This window comes from Lipophrys pholis (genome assembly GCF_963383615.2).
Source record: "Lipophrys pholis genome assembly, chromosome: 20".
In the NCBI taxonomy this organism is placed as follows: domain Eukaryota; kingdom Metazoa; phylum Chordata; class Actinopteri; order Blenniiformes; family Blenniidae; genus Lipophrys; species Lipophrys pholis.
Window position 1 is genome coordinate 16,209,552 of NC_137648.1, and position 23,814 is coordinate 16,233,365.

Consider the following 23,814-nt stretch of genomic DNA (forward strand, 5'->3'; position numbering starts at 1 on the left):
ATTTTTACTCTTTTTACGTCAGCTTTGATGAGAAAAACCATCAATACCCACTTAAACAGGGGTGTCAAAAATAGGGCCAAAACCTGCCCGCAAGAGGCTCCAGGAAATGATCAAGCTAAATGAAAAATATTACAACAAAACAAAAACCCCATCAACTTATTAACACGGCTTGTCAGGGTCAGTTTATCAAAACATACATTCCAGAGGTGACCGTTACAGGAGACTTTTTTTTTTTTGTACATTTCATTGAATTTTGCTCCAGAAAGTAGCATTAAAAAGTGAATTTGGCACTAATTACAAAAAATTTAGCAAAAGTAGAGACTTTTTTTTTTTTCTTTCTTTTTTTTTAAACCTCTACTCGACACCACAATAAAGAAAAAGTTTGAATTTAAGTGTCATTATGGCACTATTTTACTGATCTGGTCTCCTGAGATAGGTTATAACTCAACAGGTTGAGTATCTTGTCCTAGTGTAGTTCATTTAACCATTACGGATGCTTTTCATGTAAAACCTCATCGTATCACAGAAGGGATCCGTCTTTAATTAACTCTTCCTGCTGCTCCGCAGGCTGCCCCTGACCTCACAGGAAAGGATTTTTACCCCAACAAATGGCAACCCAAAAAAAAAAAAATAATCATTGCACGAATTTTGATATTCTCATCATAGTTTGCACCGCTGCGACTCTGTTTATTCCATCAATCATTCTCTGTCTCGAATCCTCCCGTTACTGTGTCTGCAGGGGCGTCTTCAACCAGGGCTACTTGTGCTCCAAGTGCGGTCTCGGTGCCCATAAAGAATGTCTGGGTCGCTTCGGCTGCTGTGGAAAAACAGGTACGTTTGCTGCACGGCGTCTCATCATGCACGTCTCGTCGCCGACAGTTCTCCGTTTAACAACTTGCCACTGAACAAAGCGTTTGTTAGGACATTAAATGTAATTGCACAAATAGCATTGAGCTTTTACGGCACTTGATGACAGACGACCCAGACTGCCACATAAAACATGACGTACGAGCGTCTTGCGACGAGTCGTAGGTTCGGGCGAGATTTGTCGCGGCGTGATTTAAGAAAGCCTGGCGGAGACATTTCTGAGGAAATTCAACAAGGTTTGTGGGGGGAAAATGAGATGCTTGCTCCAAATAAATAAGAAAAACTTCCCGTGTCCTTAATTCGCTCAACCAAGGTCATCCAAGTATTCGATCGGTATTGCAGATACTCGTTCAAAAGCTCCCCCGCTTCCCTGGGTGGTTTTGACACTTCAGAGCACCGTAAAGGCAATGTCACTGCATATCGCTGCACATATCCCCAAAGCCTAATAGTAGCTTTACTGAGGAGTTTTAAGAAACTCCTGACTTTTTTATTATGCCCCTGTTGTGTATCTGTCACTCAGCTCCCTGTGCAGGAGCTCTGACAGCTCTGAGAGAAGACGGAGGGAAACTTCAGACATGTGGAATGAAAAAAAGGCCGTCAGAAACCAGACTAACATGTCCTCTCGGTGTGCGCGCGTCAAAAATGTGCGTGTGTGTTTTGTGCGTCGCGAGAGAGCGTGAAGAGGTGAAATAAACTAAATTTACACTTTTTGTTTGTGGAAGTTTTTTCGGGAGGCCTCGAAAAGTGCACGTTCGCACAACACCTTGAGAAACTCTGCGGTGGCCCGACCGGCCCCGGCCTGCACGCGCCGCGCCGGTAATGCGGTTTGTCGCAGTTGCGTGAGCGGGTGTTTGTATTCCCCGTGGCAAGCTGCCAGCTCCTGTTGGACCTGGCATCTGTCATGGTGCTATCAGGTCGCAGAGGCAATAACGCCGCTGCCAGGCCCACCTGGGCACAGTGTGTTCCCGAGTAGATTGAGGCGACACCGGCGGCGGCAGAGCGCGAAGCTGTGAAGGCTGGGATGTTGGTTTGAATTTGCCCTCTCATTACTCCACTCCGTAACACCCCCCCCTCACTCTCTCTCTTTCCTGCTGGTGCAGTAATATGAGGTCTCGGCCGGCATTTTGGTAACGTACTGATTTAGAAAAATATTGTGAGAAGTTTCCTTACGATACAATACTAATGTGAAAGCTGAGCTCAAGAGAAGCTCCACAATAAACCAATGCTATGTACACCCCAGCAAATCTCCACTGCTTGTACAAACACACAATCACGGGGTCAGGGATTGTTGGATCATGTGCGTGTGTTGTTGTGATTTCTGTTTGCTCTCGTGTGTGTGTGTGCGTGCGTGTGTGTGCGTGTGTGTGTGTGTGTGTGTGTGTGTGTGTGTGTGTGTGTGTGTGTGTGTGTGTGTGTGTGTGTGTGTGTGTGTGTGTGTGTGTGTGTGTGTGTGTGTGTGTGTGTGTGTGTGTGTGTGTGTGTGTGTGTGTGTGTGTGTGTGTGTGTGTGTGTGTGTGTGTGTGTGTGTGTGTGTGTGTGTGTGTGTGTGTGTGTGTGCGCGTGCGCGTGTGCGTGCGTGCGTGCGTCAGAAAGAGTCAAAGATAAGCTGTTGTTTACCTGCATTTGTCTCCGTTATCAGCTCTCTTGCTGTGTGTTTGTGTAACAGGTCAAAGTTCACTTTAGGAACAACAGGCCTGCTGAGAATGAGAGGTGTGTGTGTGGGTGTGTGTGTACACTTTGTTTATGTCTGTGGCTTCGTGCCAGTGTTCGTGTGTGTGTGGAGGTATGCATGTGTGTTTCTGTAATTGCTCTGCGCATGTACTGTACCTGAGTATGAAGTGTGTGTGTGTGTGTGTGTGTGTGTGTGTGTGTGTGTGTGTGTGTGTGTGTGTGTGTGTGTGTGTGTGTGTGTGTGTGTGTGTGTGTGTGTGTGTGTGTGTGTGTGTGTGTGTGTGTGTGTGTGTGTGTGTGTGTGTGTGTGTGTGTGTGTGTGTGTGTGTGTCTTGTGGGGGAAGGTGTAACCCATCCCTGAGGGAGCCAATGAAAGAAACTGGTGGAGCAAAAACCACAGGTCTGCCCCCCCCCCCGCCTCGTTACCTTCTCCTTCGCGGCTGTCAGGTAGTGGCAGCGCAGCAAAACAAAGTGAACCACGGTCAGACACGAGCGTCCGCCGTCTCCACTAATGAGGGAGTGTTGCCTTGTACAGATGAGAGCGTGCAAGTGTTTGCGTGCACCCGCGAACCCGTCATTCACTATGCCTGTTCTCAAACTTCTTTCAGATTCCGGCTCCGTCAGAACTCAGGTAAGCTGCTGCTGAGCGTGTGTTGGTGTGTGTGTGTGTCCATGATGATGTGTGTACTGTCTGTCTGTGCCTGCCGTTCGCCTCCTCTCCAAAGCTTCGCTGCACTTTGAAGAGTGCTCTCTCCTGCAGCTATTTGCCAAGGAGACCCCAATTGACTTTAGTTGCTGCAGCCCCACCTGACACCAGGAACTAGAATGTTTTTGGGAGATTTACCCTGAGTTGTCTGTGCTGTTTCTGAAGCTGCTTTCTCCGCTACAGTGCTCACAAGTCACCTCGATCAAGAAATTACACTGCAGGACTTCCATTCTTTTAAGTTGTATTCGTGTAAATGCAACCTGGGCATTTAGGGCCTGTTGGCCTACTTTCCATAGTCCATTTCTGGATTCACATAATGAGTTGGGTTTTTATGAATTTGTCATATAAAACCTGCAAAAACATGTTGACGAGCTGTTATGATGCAACGCACAGATAAAGTACATACAAACCCAGTGATGCAGCATTATGAAGTCAGCACTAATTACACCACTATTTCAGCCTGAGGTGGAAATGCAGTACACATGCTGCAAACTGTTCTCTTTCTCCTCCAGCTAAAGTTGTCTGAAACAGTGCATTCTTTCCTTTATGTGAAATATTTATGCAACATTAAATAACAAATCTTTTTTTTTTAGCAGAAAAAACGAGCCTCGCCGCTCTCTGGTACCCTGAATTATTTCTGCTGCAGCTCATAGTGTCACTGCATGTGACATGAATACATGCAAGGCAAGCAGCATGTGGCCTGTATGTCAGAGAGAGTAGGTCAGGTTAAAATATTAATTGTGTGCGTGTCTGTGTGTGTGTGTGTCTGTGTGTGGGTGTCTGTGTGCGTGCGCAGCAGTAAGTGTGTGTCTTATATTTGATTTAGTAGGTAAGGTGCTGGTAGAAGGGAATGGCTGTGTAGTAACCCCATTTAGGGCCACAGGTATGATTAGTGACCAAAAAGAGGTAATTAATGAATACAAAAAGACAGATGTTTTCAAATGTATGCATGTTGTTTGTGCGTGCCTGGGCCTTTTTTAATATGACTATCCTTGTGTTATTGCAGGGCAAAGATCGAGATCCAGGTGAGGCACTGAAACGCAGCACCTGAACAGACACTCACTTCTTTGTCGTTCAGAGTCAACATCTGTGTTCACAGACATTGAGCTCCTAAGATCCTTTAAAAAAAAAATGTTGGCAAGCAACAGAAACAAGTATTGAGATGCAATTTATTGCATTTTCCACTTGACGTTCAAAGCTCACTTCAGCTTCTGTGTGCATGTAAAGTAAGTGCAGCCTCTGTGTTTCCCTCTTTCACCTTCCACTCGCCTGCGAGGGAACACGACTTACATGCAACTCTCCCCCTCTGCGGCTCTTTGTGTCTGTGTGTGTGGCGGAACCGCACCGAGGCCCTTTAATCTCTCATAAACCTGGCTTCAACACTCATTTTTCCACCCCTCCGTCCATTATACTGGAGAAAATCATTTCTGACTGAAGACGCATTAAAATCAATAGGCATTTGATTGCCCCGGCCGTTGGCGTTTCATAATATTTCAACGCTGCTCTCTTTGTCTATTTTCAAAGGTGCACGAACACGTGGCTTGTCCTTGTGTGGATAGGACTGCAATTCATGCCCCCGAGACTCAATTCTCCACGGCCCTGTGTCTTTAGAAGTGCTATTCAGGCGGGATCGCACACGTCAGGCTGCCAGCCACAGTGGCACAGCACTGGAACGGATCCTGAAAGAGGAGCAAGGCAGATATAGATGTATTAGCTTTCAATACAATGTTGTTGACTTCTCTGTTATTTGCCTCCTTCTTTATATTGTCACTGGATTTTTGTAATTTCTTAGATTTTTTTTCTCCCCACATGTTGTGACACTGCACAACACTATCTCCCCTCGGTGCAAAGTCAGATATGCCCAGTTAATTTTATTAGATTGTGCATATTGGGATTTGTTTGTTTGGCACGGGTGAGCGATTCATAATGACATTGCAAGTCAGTTGCAGGGATTTCTTGGTGGATAACGAGATCAAAGTTGGCCATTGTCTGAAATCAAATAGTGCTGACTGAGGTCATTTCCAGTAAGCAAATTCGACCCAATTAAAAGGTGATTCTTTTATTGCACGTGCAAATCCCAACCACTATATGAAGTCAGTGAGTCCTTGTACCGGGAAACGTAGCTGGTGAGGAAAAGGTGTGCAGACGGTGGGTTTGAGTGGATCTTTTTCGAATGCACACTGATAGGAAATAATAGTTAAAACTTGGATTGAATTTCACGTAAAACCTCCCAATAAGTGGTCAGGACGTGTTGTTAAGTAGTAAACGGCGCTTAATCCTGCTTATCTTTTAATCCAGGAGTCCAATAGCCCACTCTGCACCAGAGTGCACTGTGTAGCTTATCTGTAATATGATAATGAATAATGGGTCCCAGTGATTTGCAAGGGCAGTACAAGGGTTGTGTGTGCGTGTGTGTATATACACACGTATACTCCATCTCATTACCACCTATAATGGAGCCATGAATAGTTTAGCAGAGGCGAGAGGAGCCCCGAGAATCACAAACATGCCCTCTTTGACCAGAGGTCGGACACATGCGAGTGCACGACTGAGCTCGAAAGGTCTAATAGACACAACTTTCATCCACGTGTCTACAACTATTTGACTACCTCAAAAAAAAAAAAAAGTACTCTGCAGGATTTCAATCTTAAACGGACGGTAAACTTTGCAATCATTAAGAATTATTTAGGTCACATAAAGGTTTCAGCATTCACAGGAGATGTCCCTGTGCAGTTAAATGTGTGACGAGTGAAAGCGTAGACTGAAAGAAAGAAAAGCCGTTCTTTAGTCTGTTGAATCAAATAGTTGTTTACAAACTGCATTTTCTCACACTGAAAACTCAAATTAAGCCTCTAAGCTTGCTTGTTTGTAGAATTAGAACCAATGGTTCATCTGTTGCTCACTGTATTTGAACACAACGACCAAACTCTTGTCCGACTCGTAGGTTTGCCCAAGATGCTGGTGATCAGGAACTACTTCGGCGTGCCGAGTCCCACCGCCGGTCCAGCGCTCAGCATCCAGACGGGTGACATCATTGAATTAATCCGCGCTGACCTTCACAGCCCCTGGTGGCAGGTCAGAGGTCACATCTTCTCTCCACTCCCTCATTTCACACCATAAAAATTGCACCTGCTTTATCGGAATCTGTAATTTCCCTCATGGTCACTTCATCTAACCTTTCTGGTATTTTATAATAGGGTTATTCAGCATGCTTCATCCTTTTAATAAATTGCTCTTTTTTTTTTTCTTAATACATCAACTTTCTTGTCACTTCCAGATAAGTTTTCTTATATCGGTGGATATTTTATACGGCCTGACGACATGTAATGATATTTGCACATTGCAGTCAAACAGTCTTCGCTAACAAGCTGCATACGAGACAGAAGTTTAGTACACAGCGACTGACAATTATACACACAACACTGCCCCTGTTATAAGGAAGGAAAACTCCCACATGCTAGTTTTTATGCAAGCAATTACTGCTATGTGGTGTAGCACATGTGCTTCAAGCCACACTGAAAGAGAGAGTCTTTCCCTGGAAATGTATTGTCCCCGGCTTGCTTTGTGTGTCGGCTCCAACAAGAGCCGTCATAATAATAATTACACGAGATGTAAAGATTTAACCTCAGGCCTGTAAATAGATTTGCTATTGACATGAACTGCTCAGGAGCAGAGACACAATGAGGAAAGCGCACAAATCTCCCCACACTTATACAGAACAGATAAAATAAATAAAGTATTCAATTAGCCGCGTGTAAAAGCGTCACTGGGGGCGGCTATCGCCGTGCAGACAGCAGACATTCAATATCCATCACCTTTGTAGCCAACAGACCGTAATCATTTCTTGTGTGTGTGTGTGTGTGTGTGTGTGTGTGTGTGTGTGTGTGTGTGTGTGTGTGTGTGTGTGTGTGTGTGTGTGGGTGTGGGTGTGGGTGTGTGTGTGTGTGTGTGTGTGTGTGTGTGTGTGTGTGTGTGTGTGTGTGTGTGTGTGTGTGTGTGTGTGGGTGTGGGTGTGGGTGTGGGTGTGGGTGTGGGTGGGTGGGTGGGTGTGTGTGTGTGTGTGTGTGTGTGTGTGTGTGTGTGGGTGGGTGGGTGGGTGGGTGGGTGGGTGGGTGGGTGGGTGGGTGGGTGGGCGAGAGACAAACAGAATCGATCACTGTAATTTCATTTCATTCACCAGCAAACCGTCTGTTTACTCTGTCACTGGCTATAATCAGTATTAGAGTCTTGGCGAGGATGCACAGAGCGCCCAGCTTTTACACCCGGGATGATCACATGACCTCGGGTTGCAGGGACGTCCACAACACCCCAGAGCTTGTCTGTCAAAACTGTGATTTTCTCCTTTGCATGGACTGAAAAGTGAGGGATGACAAATACTCCCATTACTTTAAATTAGTATGTATTGCTTTTAGTTGCATTGGACAAAGGATGTTGAGATGAAGTTTAAAGAAGAGTCAGCAGATTCATGGAGATGTTTGGAGTCATAGTAAAAAAAAAAAAGCAGGAGACGATTTTGGTGGCAGAGGATCTGCTTATATCCACATTTTGCAAAACTAATTGCTGTAGTGTGAACTTTATCCGGTTGTCCTCAGAAATCTTCTTTAAATGTAAATACATGCAAATCACGAAATCCTATTTACAATCCAATGGAACGCAGTCAGAAAGAGTTTCTTTAACTTGTAATTGATTACATTTAAGCACTGTAACAATTTTCTTTCAGTTGTAACTCCCATTTATCTTAACTCATCATTTATTTTGGGATGGAGAACTTTCAACGTCTCCAGACTGATGTGCCACGTTACTGTTCTGCACTCTCTAAAATAAGCGTAAACAAACTCCTGGATTTGTTTCCATATTTAAACAAACTTAATCTATATTTTCTGCTTTGCAATTTTTATTGTGCATCCTTTGGTGCAGGTTTCCTCTCGTCAACGTAGAGCATTTTAGCCTCCGGTTAGGAGTTCTATATCGACGGGTCAGGGACAGAAGGGTTCCAAATTGATTTAGTTAAAGCCTAATTGCAGGTCAATGGCAGATTCAACACACTCTATGGTTTTAAATCTGGTGGCGAAAATAATTTTCACTGCAAATAAGATCATTTAGTCTGGCTGTGTTTGCAATTATAGTTTTTGAGTGTCTTTTATTTTCCTTGAAAGAAATCTTGACTTGTCCTCCATTATAAAGTCTAAAGCTTTCTCATTACATTATCTTTCCGCAATGATCTCGTCAATACTGAGCATTTTTCACTCTTTCATGCTTCATAATTCCCCTCATCTGAAATCTTTTCACTTCGACTGTGATGACTTTTATTATACTCAGTGACGCACACAGTAAGTGACTAGCCTCTTCACAGCCCCCAGCGCGCGCACGCACGCACGCACACACACACACACACACACACACACACACACACACACACACACACACACACACACACACACACACACACACACACACACACACACACACACACACAGTTCAGCCTCCAGCATTTCTCCGTGCACACTTACTGAACATGTGACAAAATAAATAAAACCTGCGAGTCTTGCATGTGACGCTGTTTCTTCACCACCTATAGGACCGTTAAAACTGCAAACTTCCTCACATTGTGGGAGAGTGTTTATTCAATTTATTTTTGCCTCCTCCCGACGATAACTATGTATTGGAAGTAATGTTAAAGTGTTAAAGCTAAGTAGCGTCTCGATAAGAAGAGGCGTTTTTTTGTTGTTCTTTGTAATTAAACAGAGCAACCCACAGCGTCCAAGTCAGGAGGAGCAAACTGGGCCGTTTCCCTCGGAAAGCTTCAGTTTAAATGGCCTCCATCTCCCCTGTGCTGATAAATCACGGCCCTGAGCTTTAAGAGTCATCACCGTGGGAGGAATAAGGAACTCGTCTCCTTTCTCTCTTCCTGCCGGGAATTATTTCAAACAATAGTTAACTGCTGCTGTAAATTTGCGCTGCTGTGTTGCCGGCTAATTGTTTCTGAGTTATGGAGACGTCGTCGGCCAGATGTATGTAACACAATTATCTCTCTGTGGTTTCAGGGCAAAATCCTGTCGACGAAAGAGGTTGGCTTTTTTCCAAGCGACGCCGTGAAGCCTTGCCCATGCGTAAGCAGCATTTTAGACGCCGCATATGCATCTACTCACATTTAGCAGTGACGGGGATATTTTGGGGGGGGTTCTTTACAGAAGGAAGCTTTCTCATCTGTACATGAATACTTGTGGACCGAGGGAAGTCTGTGAACTCTGATCTGTTGCTTGGTGCGCACCTCCACGACTGGAGTGTCGTGTTCCACTTGATAAAATGAATATCAGACTCTGTCCAGCTGTTGGAGGAACACGAGGCCTCCAGTAGATAACACGCTATTATCACTGTCCCTCACTGTTGTAAAGATAAGAGGAGCGTTAAGCCGTTTTATTGAGGTCGTACGCTGCAACAGCATCTGTTTTATAGACGGGCTGCTGAAAAGCACGGCCGTGGATGTGGCGCCGAGTGCAGAGTTTTATTGTAGCGGGTCCATGTTTGCGCTGATGCAGGATAAGTGAAAGCTTCATGACAATAACAACAACACATGTCCACTTTCTGCTCTGTGCTCCAGGTCCCGAAGCCTGTCGATTACTCCTCTCAACCCTGGTACGTTCACAAAGCTGCTGTTATACGCAATGCCACGATTTCACTCAAATCCCAAAGGACTTCAAAGTTTCTCAAAACATCAGCTGGGGTTTTGCATTTATCTGACTTTGCACGGCAAAATGAGCCGCTCGAATGTGTTTACACTTGCGAAAGTGTCAAAATTGTGCAAATGAGTCGTACGACATGCATGCAAACTCCAACTGTGGTTCAAAGTTCACTCGGAATTTATTAATATTTGTGAGAAAAGTACCGGCAGCCCAGTGCGATAGGTGGAAGAGCAGCATTCTCTGTGAATACTCAAGATTGTGAAGTGTCGTTACCATCAGATCACCTGGAACAGGATTATTGGCGATTCATGTTGCCAGATCATTAAGACAGTATATTTTTATTTGATTTGTCTGTGCATTATCTAAAAACAAAAGCCACTGATTTGAGCACCGTAGTAAACAGAACGTTTTCTTTTTCATCTGCTCCTCCTTGGGCGCCGTGCTGTAGGTTTGCGGGTCCGATGGAGAGGCTCCAGGCAGAGGCAGAACTCATCAACAGGGTCAACAGCACCTACCTGGTCCGCCACCGCAGCAAAGAGTTCACAGAGTACGCCATCAGCATCAAGTGAGTCTGCGGTCAAGCCATCATGCCGTCAAGTCTTTTCAGGACAAATTAAAAACACACATTGTCACCGCTGAACAGTTAAAACTCTGCATACAGCAAATTCAGAAATTTGTTTGGACTTACTTCGATCTTAGATAAATGATTATTTCTTTGAGTGGCTGTGGAAGAGTTGGGAAAAAGCACTCGCTATGGTCTTGATGTGAAAGTTGCCCAGAATCAGGAGTACACAGATCTTAGTTGCCTCATTTAAATGCCCACAGCTTCATTCAAAGTCCATCCATTTTGTGAAATGCAAACAGACATTTAGGTTTTTCTTGCTGTTATTTCAAAAATAGTACCTCCAGTTTCCTATCTTACTTTCTTTGTGGTCACGTTGTCTGTTAGATCAATCATACGCCTTCGGTGAAACCTCAGTGCTGGCCACAAGTAACTCGGGGCTATACGACGCAACTTGATGGAGTCATTTGTAGTTTGTTAAAGGGATGACGTGCCTGTCCTCTGAGGCTGAGACTGTGGTTAACCGAAGAGAAACTGACCAAGTTAAAGTCCATACAGTTGTGCTCATTACGGTTCGACTCGACACCCACAAAAGCTGCCTCGGTGGCTTATAATTACAAGCGCGCAGCCATGTTAATCTCACTAATGAGGAATTAACAAAGCGTGCTTCAGAACCTCGGGGGTGCGAGTGACCCGAGCAATCTTTGTAACTCCGTTAGTGCTGTGAAAGGAGACCTGCCATCTCTGGCTGTCGAGCCTGCAAGCTGGAATGTTTTTCTCAGACGACGACGAGGCATTCTTCTCCGTAAGCAACGGAAACGTTCCTTTGAACTTAATTTAGACCCCCCCCCCCCCCCCCCCCCCCCCCCCCCTCACTGAAAGGGCCGCTCGCAGTGCCTTCATGCTCCTTCTGTGCTGAGGTCTTAATTGCGTGTGTGCACACAGACTTTGAGCAGAAATGAATGTAAGGCTGTTCAAGGTTATTAAAACCTCCCAGTGAAAGAGAGAAGCCGGCTGGAAGGAGACGCACGTAGCTGTGGGAACGGCATTTGAAAAGTATTACTCACAAATGGAAATGCCCTCTATACCGCCTTCTGTGTTCATCATAGAGGGTTTGATGATTTGGTCTGAATAGCCTAAAAAGGCCCCGTCTCTGTCTGCATTAAACTCCAGCACTTAAACTGAACTGAATTCCCCACAAGTAAGATTCAGCCTCACAAACTGTTCCGGGCGCCGAGTGGAGCAGGAGTGTCAGTTATTTCAGCTCAGGGGCCACATACGGCCCAATTTCAACTCGATTTAGCTCAACCGCTTAATTTATAAGATCATAACCTGTGAGTACCAACAAGTGCAACATTTTCTCTTGGTCTTAGTCCAAAGCGATACAACCACATGGGGAAAAACCACAGTTATTCAAATTTACATTGATAAAACCTCAACAAAATAGGTGCAAATTAAACATTTTCCCATTTCTGATGGTGCAAAACACAAAACACATCAACAAATGACTTCACCCCCTATCTGATGTTTATGTTTCCCAGAAAACTAAAGCTCGCATGAGTTTTTTTCCTCAAACTCGCCTGCGCAGTCTAACATTAATGGTAATGTCGTTTCTTTCACAATAAGGTTCTCAGCTTTAGGTGTTGTTTCATTGAGCTCTCTGATTGGGTCTTAGTTTTCTGTGTTACTTGAGTATTAATTACAAATAATCATTTTAAATGATCAGATTAAGGTTGTCTGTTGTATTTACAATTTGCAAAGTCCAACATAACGCGACCTTTTAACCGTCTTTCCCGACTCATTTGTCGCTTTAAACGTAACGCTGTCCTAAAGTAAGAAACGACAAAATGAACACAATAATAATTTTGTAAATGTACAACAATGCTTGATAGATTCGGCGATAAACATGAATAGCTGCGGAAAAAAGTCTCACCTAAAGTCACGCTATGAAGGACATACATGTTAAATCTGCAGTTCGGAAGCCGCAGTCAGCCACACATGCAAACACAAACATGCTGCTCGGGGGAAAGCGATTGGTCCCGATCACCCATCATTCATGCGTCACAAACCTCTGGGACCCCGATGCATTACCACGCCGGCGCAGACCTCCACGGGGGCCAGGGGCTGGCCACCGATCGATGGCGGTGATCAGGGAGGGAAATTACACTCATAACTTATTCAATGGCCCACAGGTACAACAACGACGTGAAGCACATAAAGATCCTGACCAAGGAGGGCTGCTTCCACATCGCAGAGAACAAGAAGTTCAGGAGCATATTAGTGAGTCTTTTCAGCCTCTTTTCTTTTATTTCTATTTATTTATTTATTTGTTTTTTTAATTCCGCCACTGCGATTCCCAAATAAATCATTCTGTTGGCTTAATGAAGTGTCAAAACGGGAATTTTATTTCGGCAATGTGCACAAAAATAGCCGTGATTAGAGCCACGTTTATACTGGCCCCGAGGGCTGCAGCGTCATAGTCTATAGGTTCAGTTCACCACTTTTTCCCCTGCTTCCTTTTTCTCACATTGTCGGTTTTATGTGAGTGTTTTGTTACCTTTTCATTTTTAAGTTGGAAGGTTTGATGAGCTCGCAATCAGCCTAATTATGTGAATGACATTTTCTCTGCATTATTTCCACTTCTGGGTGGATTGTTGGATGGCTACAGCAATAATGAGCTTCTGCATTTAGGCAAACTCCTCACGGTGTGACAGCTATGTAAATTAGACAGATGTTTCATTAATGTAAGTGTCACAAGAGGTAAAAGAAGCATTTATAAATGTGTCATTTTATTTCAGCAGAAATGTGTCATGCAGAACAACAACAAATGCATATAACTAACTATACATGCTGTGCGTGTGCGCGTGTGCGTGTGTGTGTGTGTGTTCAGGAACTGATCGAGTACTACAAGCACCACTCTCTGAGGGAAGGTTTCAGGAGTCTGGACACCACGCTGCAGTTTCCTTACCGGGAGCCGGAGAACGCGGCCGTGCACCGCCTCAACCGACCGGGCGGCAACAGTGAGTAGACGTCAACGAAATGGCGGCTCGTAAATGTTCAGCCAAGTGGTCACATGTTGCCTTTTGGACTCATAATACTTCTCCCATGTTGATTTTGGTGGAACAGAATTAAAAACACAGCAGCTGTTTGTTTCACTCTTTTCGGTCTCAGTGTGTCACTTTCACACGTCTCGGTTCAGATTCAGATACTGATTCATTAAAAGGTGTCCTGCGGAGTTTTCCCACCACTGGTAGCTCTGTCGAGCAGGTCCTCATACTGCGCGTAAAAACTTTAAAGTTCGAGAACGGCTGCACCCTCAGATGTTTAGTTTAATGTCGCCAAAAAAAAAAAAATAGGAAAGGAAAAACAACAGATTTAATGTGAAAGTTTGAAAGCAGCTGTCGACAAGCTTCCCCTCCTGCACTGTAGGTACACTTTTATTAATATAGGAGAGTAATTTGCGTGGCTCACCAACAGCATATTGTTTTATTTCAAACATATTTTTTCCACCTCAGACGGCCTGAAATCTGAGAAGCTCTCCGGGAACAGTTCGGGTGAAAGTGGCGCGCTGTGCATCCGTTGTTGGGAGTGAAGATTTACGCAGCGTGATTTCTGTCTACCCGCGTAAAAAAATGAGCTGTTTGCTCTGCTATGAACTGGCGCGCCACACCTCGACACAAAGCAGCATGCTGTCACACACACACACACACACACACACACACACACACACACACACACACACACACACACACACACACACACACACACACACACACACACACACACACACACACACACACACACTCCCGATGTACTGTACACGAATGCAACGCGCCGATGATTACTTATGCATGCAGCTGCTGTTCTGTACTCCACGACTTTGTCAGTCATTACCGTTACTAACCTGATTCCTCTCAGCGTTCAGCCGCTATTTATCAGGGCTGACTGAAAGGGAACACACACACTCCTGCGAGAGATTCTTCTTCGTCTTCCTCTTCCTCTTCTTCTTCCTCTTCTTCTTCCTCTTCTTCTTCTTCTCCTTCTTCTTCTTCTTCTTCCCCCCCCCCCCACACACACACAGAAGTTAACAGGTGTGAGATGTGCGACTTTGAGCCGAGGATTTAATGAGATGAGGTTTTGAAGTGAAGCAACAGATAAAACAGCCTATCTAGTGGAGTTTGCGCGGGGAAGAATAGTTTTTGGCGTGACGAATGTGTTTTATGGGAATGAAAAGAGGTTTTGTTTTGTTTTTTCCCCCTCAGAAGGGGTGCACTGTAAACAACTTTTATTCTCCGTTTCATTGGCTTGGCTGATGACTTCAGATGGTAAGAGAGAAATTAAAACAGGTTTAATGCGTATAGCTCAGTGGTTTCACAAGCGTGGGATGGTCGTCACCCTGGGGGCCAATAGTGGCAGTACAAATCTGGGTGTTAGGAGAATCCCATTTCCCAGGAGAGGAACAAATCACAAGACAAAGAAATTAAGCAGAGGGAAACAGTAAGAAGGCCGTAATGGTCTTAGAGATGAACTGCAATAATTAGACAAATATAACAGTTACAACAGTTTAATACTGTATGTTTATGCGTGTTTCGCCATCAAAACTACCATAAGAAACTGTTGCATAAAAAGCAGCTGGTAATATTAACTTATAATGTTACAGCTGGAAAAGATAAGATATTCTTTAAGGACCTGAAGACGTTTTATCAGAAGCAGACGTTCATCCATTTTTATCTCTCGTCAGTCTCTCAGAACGAGACCACCTCTCTTGCTGAATGTATTTTTTGGGGACTGTTTTACTGCAACAACACTGCAAACGCTCACTATCAATCATTTCTGGAATCAAGTTCCTGGAAGTGGAAAGAATTCAGCAGCATGCTTTAAAAGAAATACAGTTCTGATTTTTAGTTTTCTCGAAATGCATAATGGCATGATGTCTCTTAAAATAATGAAAGATGTTACAACCATGAATGCAATCTGCTCTATTACTGATATAGTCTGTGATAATATCTACACTTCTTTAAACTAAATCTCAATTTAAACAAAAGTCTGTCTTCATTATTCTCTCTGTTGTGACATATATGGCAGTAAATGTCCCCTCTTGAATGTACACTATACTACCATATTTTTCTTTAATAGAAATATTAATAATAATGTGCACAGACAATAGGGGAGCCTTCAGACAGAGCATGTGTGGCATGCAGAGGTTGGTTTAAGCTATATGAGGGTTGGGGGGGGGGGGTCTCATCCTCTTTAAAGGCCTTTCGCCTAAAGAAACACGTCACAGGAGCAGATTGTTCAAAGAAACCGTATCCAACCCAGTGTGTGCCAGACAATGGAAAATTTAAGTCCTGCTGCATTCGGTGTTCAAAATGCGTCTTCGTTTGAAGCCAGCATGCCTCTGCGTGCAGCGGAGAAGAAATGCCTCTGGCCTGCCGACGATCGCCCCTCAAACTGTTGAATCGTGAACAGATTGTTTGGTTGTGGCAGAGCGAGGCCTGTTGCTTCAAGAACACAAGTCCAGACAGCCCGTTTGGTTCCGCTGTGGTTCCCCTCTCGTGCAGGCGGCCTCCTCCTGATGTGCGCGTCTCATTTTACTCCCTTTCACTTTCAACAGTTTTGGCTTCCGTCTTCCCCGAGCTCCGCTTGAAACCTCCTAATTAATGTCTGTGCTTTGTTTTCGGAGTTGGATCTTTTTTTTGCTCGGGCTTGTTGGTGGCACAACCCCCCCCCCCCAAAAAAAAAGTCCAGACCTGACTGATTTGCATGTTTTACCCATTAACTCGCAGCATAAATAAACACGCAGCCGTTGAAGGAGCTCGGCTGACGTGCGGGACGCGGGGCTGCTGATTGGATTCTAACTCTCATCTTCTCTCCCCCGGTGAAATGATGTGAGCGTGGATGTTCTGCGCTTGCGGTCTCCGCTATTAGTCAGCCGGCTCGCATTGTGTATTCCGGCGCGGTCCACAAATCAGATTGTGCCAAAATGAAGCATGTAAAATGCAGCTGGTGTTTCTGTGGCTGGTTGAAGTGGAGGGCGATCCCTCTTCATATCGCTCGTACCGAGACACCATTAGTGCTTGCTGAGCTGTCTCTCAGTGCGCTGATTAGTATTCATTTTTTTATTTTTTTTAAACCAGCAGAGCCGTGCTCCCTTTACTGCATATCAATAACCGGGGCCAGTTAACTCGCCAGCAGTATTGTTGGGAGCGGCGCATTTTTCATCAAGTTTGGGCATTTATCTGCCGAGGTTAGGATTCGATTTCCTGCTCCCAGTGGCTCTGACGCAGAGGGGCTGGGTTGGAAACCTAAATGGGGGGGTAGACTGTGTTATAAGAAAAATAACAAGACACTTTTAGAAACAAGTAAAAACATGCCCGACCTTAAACTTAAAGTCCTGGATCATGATAGTATCAAACTTTCGTAATAATAATAATTATTGTGCAATTTGTGTGGTACAGTCTGTGTTTTTCCACCATTCCTTTTTTTTTTTTTTTTTGCTACAAATCTTTAGAAGCATGTATGAAACATGAAATAAAAGAAATTGTGATCAAGTGAACAACTGGAAATGTAACGTGTTTGACAGTTGGAGACCAGTATGTGAGGACCGACCCTCACTTTTAAAGTCAAAGTATTTTGATCTGGTACTTATAGTTCAGGGGCCGAAAAAAAAAAAGGAACGTTTGCTTACGAATGCAGATTAGTGCAAGTATACTCCTGAATACTTTACATTTAGGCCCCGTTCACGTGACTGCTTTTCAACCGCATTGTTTCAGAAAAGTCAACATTTTTGTCAGTTTACACGGAAACGACAGAAATGCTGAAAATGCTGTAGTTTCCATCGAGGACCACTAGTGGATGCTGTTTTTTGTTTTTGTAATGAAACCACACACACCTGCACAGAGATCAATACGCTATAAACATCATCAATGGCGAGTACACGGACATTCGTATGGACAGACGACAAACTTGAGTTGCTATTAAGTAATTATTCGATGTACTTTTGAAGTTGCTTCACTCAGATGGAGACAGATTTTATCTTTCCCATGATTTAAAAAAACATATATATATATATATATATGTGTGTGTATATACAGTTGGGGTAAGTCCCTCCCATCAGCCCCAGAAAATAGGATGTTACTGATAATAATTCCTCCATGATTTGTTTGAAAAAATACACCAATCCCCCCCAAAAACCTGCTGGAATTCTACTTTGATAACAGAAGCTATTTGGTGTACAAATGTGCACAGATTTTGAGGCGTTGTGTTTCTGTTCACAGACATAAATACCAACACACAGCAAAAAAAAAGGTCTTTTGTAGTGACTTTGTTTTTTTTTCATTTTGGGGCTTCCTTGTTATTTTGCATCTCTTTGAGGATTTTTGCCTGTGTAATGTCTCTTTGTGATCATTTTGGTTGTTTTTGCATGTTCTTCCAGAGCTGTTTGACTGACTTCCAATCTCCAAGTGACGCTAATAGCCGCTTCACGGTGCAGCCACATTGAACCGCTCCGACTGCTTATAAAATGTATTTTTTCGTTCAGAGTTCGATGCTGCGGATGATTCCCATCAGGTTTCCATCTGCTCCGCTCACCTCAGTTAAACTTTTCCCAACAAAATTATCTGTTGGCATGCATTTAAGCCCGCCGCCTGTATTGGGTTTTCACTTTTGAAGATCTATATTTTTTTTTTCACTTCACTAACACTATTAAGGGAAACCTTTTTAGAATTGGCGCCCGGTCCCGACTGTACTCGCGCCGGATTTTCTCTGTTCTCTTGTTCATGCTCCAAAATAACCCCGTGGACTGGGATCCACCAATTCTTTAGAGGTTAGAGGTTCTGCTCCCCAGAGCACGGCAAGGCACCGACACTGCCAACTCCGATATCGCTGGACATGGATCAGTGCTTGCAGCTTCTTTCTTTGTCGGTCCAAAATACTGCAAGACAGATAAAAATACAAATGCAGTAGCTTTTTTTTTTTTTTTTTCAGCTTTGTCCCAGAAACACTGTGTGTCTAAAGTGGAGAATGACGCACTGTGGGCACCCTTGACTTCCTTAATGTGAAACATTAAGAAAGCATTGTAACACACTGTGTTAAAACCGCCTGATAAGTTATGAAGGTAAATGCGGGTGCAGTTGTGACTACATTACAGGGGGATGATTGTCTTTATAAATATGCAAATGGAGAGGATAAGAAATCTATTCCCCGCGCTGTAATTGTGAGTACACTGCATGTTCCTCCCAATTAAGTGCAGAACTGAAGATGTCATCCCTCATTAATGAAGCAGACATCCTTGCTGCAAAGTGGAAAACAAGATATGTCATTTCCTAATACGTCGACTGCAGAGACAAAGTTGTGTTGGGCTTCTTTCCCCGACCTCCCCTCACTTTTCCAGCAAACATTTATGAGGATTTGGCAATTTCTTTTGTATGTTGCGCACCTCTGAAAGCCAGATTCTGTCATGTACATGTGTAAAAAAGGTGTGTTTTGTAGCTGGTTGCTGTATTTACAAGATTGTACACTTGTGAGTTTCCACAACCCTTGTTGTCTTTAGATAAAGTTTCAGGTTTGATCTCTTGTGTAAAAAAAAAAAAATATGCAGATTTTTTAAAAATGTATTTTTTATTACAGTGCCTACACAAGCAGGCTGGATACTGTAACTCGTTTAATTAATGAACCACTGAACATCAGCGGCTGTGCACAGGAAGTGCCACTCGCCAGCCTGTCGTCATATATTTTTCATCTGTGTTCCTTATACCGCGGAAAGGGAAAAAAGATCAGAAATTTATTATTTTTTCTCCTTTGCTTCTCTCTCTCCCTCCACCATCCCTCGCCCTCCTCCTCCTCCTCCTCCTCCACCTCCCCGCCTGGCCTGCCCCGCCATAGCCCCATTGCTCTGCGGCCTCTCTCTTGTAACTCCTGCCGGCTACAGCTTTGTACCTCCTTCCTCTGCTCCCTTCTGGTCAGGTACAGGTATCACTTCTCTCTGTCTTCCTCTCCGACTCTCTCTCTTCCCCTCTCCCCCTCTCTCTCTCTCTCTCTCTCTCCGTCTAACTCTCTCTCTCTCCCTCCTGTCGTGTTAAATGCTGCTTTTGCATGCTGGCTGTAACTCGTTGCATTACATCCTTCATCCGGCTTCATTCCGCCTTTTCCATCGTGGCGTGCAGACACACCTCATCCTCCATAGGGTGGGTTTATTTCAGTAATGCATGTAAGTGTGGTGCGTCAGTTTGTTTTCGCCTGCCCTGGTGTGTGTGTGTGTGTCTGAAGCAGCGCTGTGAAACAAGTGATGGAGATTTATATGGCCGAGACCAACGAGTGTGTGTCTTACTGTGTGTGTGTGTGTGTGTGCGTGTTTGTCCATCAAAGTAAAGGTGGAAGTGTCCAAATACACGGGGAGCCTCGGTGTTAGATATTCCATCCCCACGGCCGGGCGGCGGTGGTCTGACATTCCATTTCCACCTGTCAGCTTAGTCCAGTCCGGCCCACCAGTCAGTGTCTGGGAAGGAAGAAGGAAGCCGGCAGGGTGGGAGGCAGCCGGGGTAACTGGCTTAGCTGCTCCACATCTGTCTCTTACACTGCTGTCTCCTCGACAGGAGACAGCTAATCACACACACACACACACACACACACACACACACACACACACACACACACACACACACACACACACACACACACACACACACACACACACACACACACACACACACACTCTGCTGCGGCCGAAACACTTAATACGACTAGTTCAACTCGAGCCCTGGATTCAATAAACCTGCAGTAAATATGTGTTATGTTCCTTTTTTTCTCGTAGAAGAGACTGTAAACCAGCTCACAACAGTTTATTTGTCTTAAATCAGTCATTTTCTTTGCGGAATATTTGATAAATCCTCTATCATTTCTGCCAACATTAATGCTGTTGATTAACAACCATTAAATACTTAACATGATGAAGTTTAAAGAGCGCATCGAGTTTCTACATAAGCACATCCATTATTTCACTGCGTAAATTACAATAAAAATTTAAGTGAAAGAAAAAGAAACAACTCCCAAGTATGAGACACTTTCAATTGCATTTAATTGAACAGTCAATACCAGGCAGATCTGACATAGATGTAGATTTGAGTTTTAAATTGTTGAAATATTTGCTATGTGATGAAGTATTCATGAAGCAGTTAAATTAACTACGTTATTGGCTAGAAACCTGACTAAATTGTTGTGCTGGAGTAGTCTGTACATTACTCGTCTGAACTACACTGTGATATAAGACTTTCACTAGAACACAAACACTCGTTAAAGTTCAAATACACTACTTAGTTTCGGTAATGTATTTGTTACTTCCACCCTTGCCTATAATATGTGTTGTGATTTTCTTCCCCTCCCTTTTAGAAAAACAAGCATTCAATCTGAAGTATTCAACTTGTAGAAACTGTAGTATCATCAGCTTTACTTATTTAGAACAATACAATGAAATTGCATGTACGAATTATGTGTGAAAAGACATCAGCAAGCTCTTTCCCTCCCACCTGTGTGTGTGTTTGTGTGTCGATGTCACTGATCATCAAATTAAACCTTTTTTTCTTTTCCCTCCTCTCTCTCTGCAGTGTTTACTCCCAAAGTGATCGGCGTGGCGATCGCGCGGTACGACTTCAGCTCGCGGGACACGCGGGAGCTGTCGCTGCAGGAGGGCGACGTGGTGAAGATCTACACCAAGTCAGGAGCCAACGGCTGGTGGCGGGGCGAGGTCAACGGCAGGGTGAGAGATGAAGAAACGTATACCGCGGGGATTTAGTGAAGACAAGCTCTGACTGTGTTTTTTTTTATTTTATTTTTTTTAAATCTCAAACCAAAATCAAAGTTTGTGGGCACATCGTCCTCGTGACCTTTTTGGAAAATCAGTTTTAATAGGAATCTGTAACCGAGCTGCGATGCTCGGATATCACCTTCATGTTCGCACTTTGTGACATTTAATAAAGCCGCAGAAGTTTCAGAACTTCTAACTGCTGTGTTTTTTTAAGGGATCCTCTTGGTTATTGAGTCCTTAAATCCAGTTTCATGCAGCACCTAAAACGAGCTTTTTTGTAGGAGAGCAATTGGCAATTATTTTAGTCTCCAGGTACCCAGAAGGGGCTGTTCGGATTTAGTCTCTTTTATCATTAGTTTGTCGTGTACGGCTTTTCTGTTTCCACGCCGTCTCTTGGAAAGATCGTCTTCTTCTTACTCTTAAATGCATTAATCCCTCCTGCCAATACCGAGAGCGCTCTATAATCAGGCATCCAGCGCTGAGGCGATCCAGCGTCTAAATGCAGGGAAGTATATGTGCTGACTCCCACTCGCATGCATTTGAGCCTGGCGCAGAGCGAGTGTGTGGGTGTGTGTCTGTATGTGTGTGTGTGCGCGTGTGTGTGTGTGTGTGTTTGTGTGCTGCAGTAAGTAAGTAAGCGACACATCTGTGCTGCGGATGTGTTTTTGAGAGCAGCCGTGCTAAATGAAGAAGCTTTCCTCTCCTGCTAAAGAGTGTTCGGATGCTGCTCTTGTGAAAAGCGAAGCACTGCGAGAGGAGTCACTCTGTGGAGAGCGGTTACTCTGTCTTTAGGGCCGTCAGCCAATAAAGAAACAATTGCTGCTACATGCTGGAGAGAGAGAGAGAGAGAGAATAAAGAGCCAGCTCAATTCATTGAAAAGCACTTTTCTGGAGATATCCTATATATAATATCAGATCAATAAAACTTCAAGTAATAATGAAAACTACTTTTAAACCCCTTTGGACTTTCTTCTAACTTTTCTTTTCCATTAACTTCATCCTACCGAGTTAACAATTTGTCCCAGCTGCTAGTTTCTGTGAGGAAGATTTGAGGGTTTTTTCACAGTTTTCAGACTCTGTGTTGTTCTTCTTTTTCTATTTAAAGTCAGAATTCCTTATGTACTTATGTACTATAAATATATTTTTAACAGACGTGCGATTATTTGACGCCTTGACTCAAAAAGGCAAATTAAGTCTTTACATGCAGCCTGTAGTTATTGAACCTCGTAGACTTGTTTAAAATTCTTTTCATTGTATTTTCTGTTCTAGATTTTACTTTAAAATGTGTGTTTAACATAACAACTATTGGATTTGTCTCTGTTTTTTTAGAACTTGAGGAGTATTATTAATATTTTTGCTCCAAAAAAGGTTGCATGTCGGCAGTCGAAATGTACCCATGTCATTATACTGGCTCATAATTTAATTACAATATATTTATGAGGATTAATCTGTGTTAATAAAACAGGTTTATCAGCACAACACACTTTTATTTATCTGCGACAGGTGCGGGGACATTTCAAAACATCTGCTTCAAACACTTCACGACTGTTTGAGTTAATTATTGTGATTGTTACAGTAGTACCTGCAACAAACGATAAAAGCAAAATAATGTATTGTTTTTCTGTGTGTTTCCCAATCGGGAAGAATTTGCATACAGAGTCTGATAGTGGTCCAAAGAACCTAACAAAACGGATGAAATGTGACGTGTTCTTCGATCTTTAATACCTGTGTGATCTTTTTTCATGTTGCTCTCAGACTTGTGACCTATTTCTGGCAGTTCTTCAGTGTCACTGTGTGTTTTTGTCCTGAGAAACTGGTGTTGTCACTGTGTGACCTGCTGGGGAAGATTGTCTGTGGTTGCAATATAAGAATGACTAGTACACCTGCCCAAATCCTGCCGGCAATGGTTACAGGATACTGAGCCCTGATTCTTTCAGCGAGCTGTCAGTCAGCCCCCGTCTGATGACTTGTTTCCGTGCCTCCTCCCTCAGGTTGGCTGGTTTCCATCCACATACGTGGAGGAGGGTGAGGAGTGAACGCCGGTCCAGCGTTGAGTGACGAGAGAAAAAGGAAAGCACGCCGAGCACACAGCGGTGACGAGCAGCGGACTCCGGCGTTACTTCTCCCATCAAGGCAGACGGCTTCACCCTCCACCCCGCGACGCCTGCTGCCTGCAACCATCCCAGAGGCCTTTGGAGGAGAGGGAGAAAACAAAAAGGGGCGACAGGAACACTGCAGATGCAGAGATGCCCCGGCCGTTTCTGCAGCTAAGCGGCTCCACCAACTCGCAGCTTGCCTGTCAGCGGGGTGGGTATGGTGGTGGGGGGGACGAGCTCTCGCCAGACGCCACACCCTCCCCCATCTCCCCCTGACTTCATCCGTTCATCCATAATTCATCCCTCACTCTCTACCTCCTTGCCCGAGCCGGCCACAGCCCCCCCCCCCCCCCCCCCCCCCACACACACACATACACACACACACCGCCGACTCCCACCTGTTTCCACTTGCCAAGTCAGGCGTTGCC

General features: G+C 44.2%; 1 protein-coding gene across 1 annotated transcript in view; it reads left to right on the forward strand.

Moving 5' to 3' along the window:
- vav3 (vav guanine nucleotide exchange factor 3) overlaps positions 1 to 23,466 on the forward strand; it is a 93,082-nt gene extending 69,616 nt beyond the window's left edge. The window contains exons 17-27 of the mRNA XM_080489423.1: positions 740 to 831; positions 3,147 to 3,169; positions 4,251 to 4,269; positions 6,189 to 6,319; positions 9,289 to 9,354; positions 9,846 to 9,880; positions 10,376 to 10,492; positions 12,682 to 12,769; positions 13,380 to 13,509; positions 21,091 to 21,242; positions 23,282 to 23,466. Of these exons, the coding sequence (XP_080345549.1) occupies positions 740 to 831; positions 3,147 to 3,169; positions 4,251 to 4,269; positions 6,189 to 6,319; positions 9,289 to 9,354; positions 9,846 to 9,880; positions 10,376 to 10,492; positions 12,682 to 12,769; positions 13,380 to 13,509; positions 21,091 to 21,242; positions 23,282 to 23,326 (898 nt within the window). The 3' untranslated portion in view covers positions 23,327 to 23,466. The remainder of the gene's footprint in view (positions 1 to 739; positions 832 to 3,146; positions 3,170 to 4,250; positions 4,270 to 6,188; positions 6,320 to 9,288; positions 9,355 to 9,845; positions 9,881 to 10,375; positions 10,493 to 12,681; positions 12,770 to 13,379; positions 13,510 to 21,090; positions 21,243 to 23,281) is intronic.
- The last annotated feature ends 348 nt before the right edge of the window (positions 23,467 to 23,814 follow it).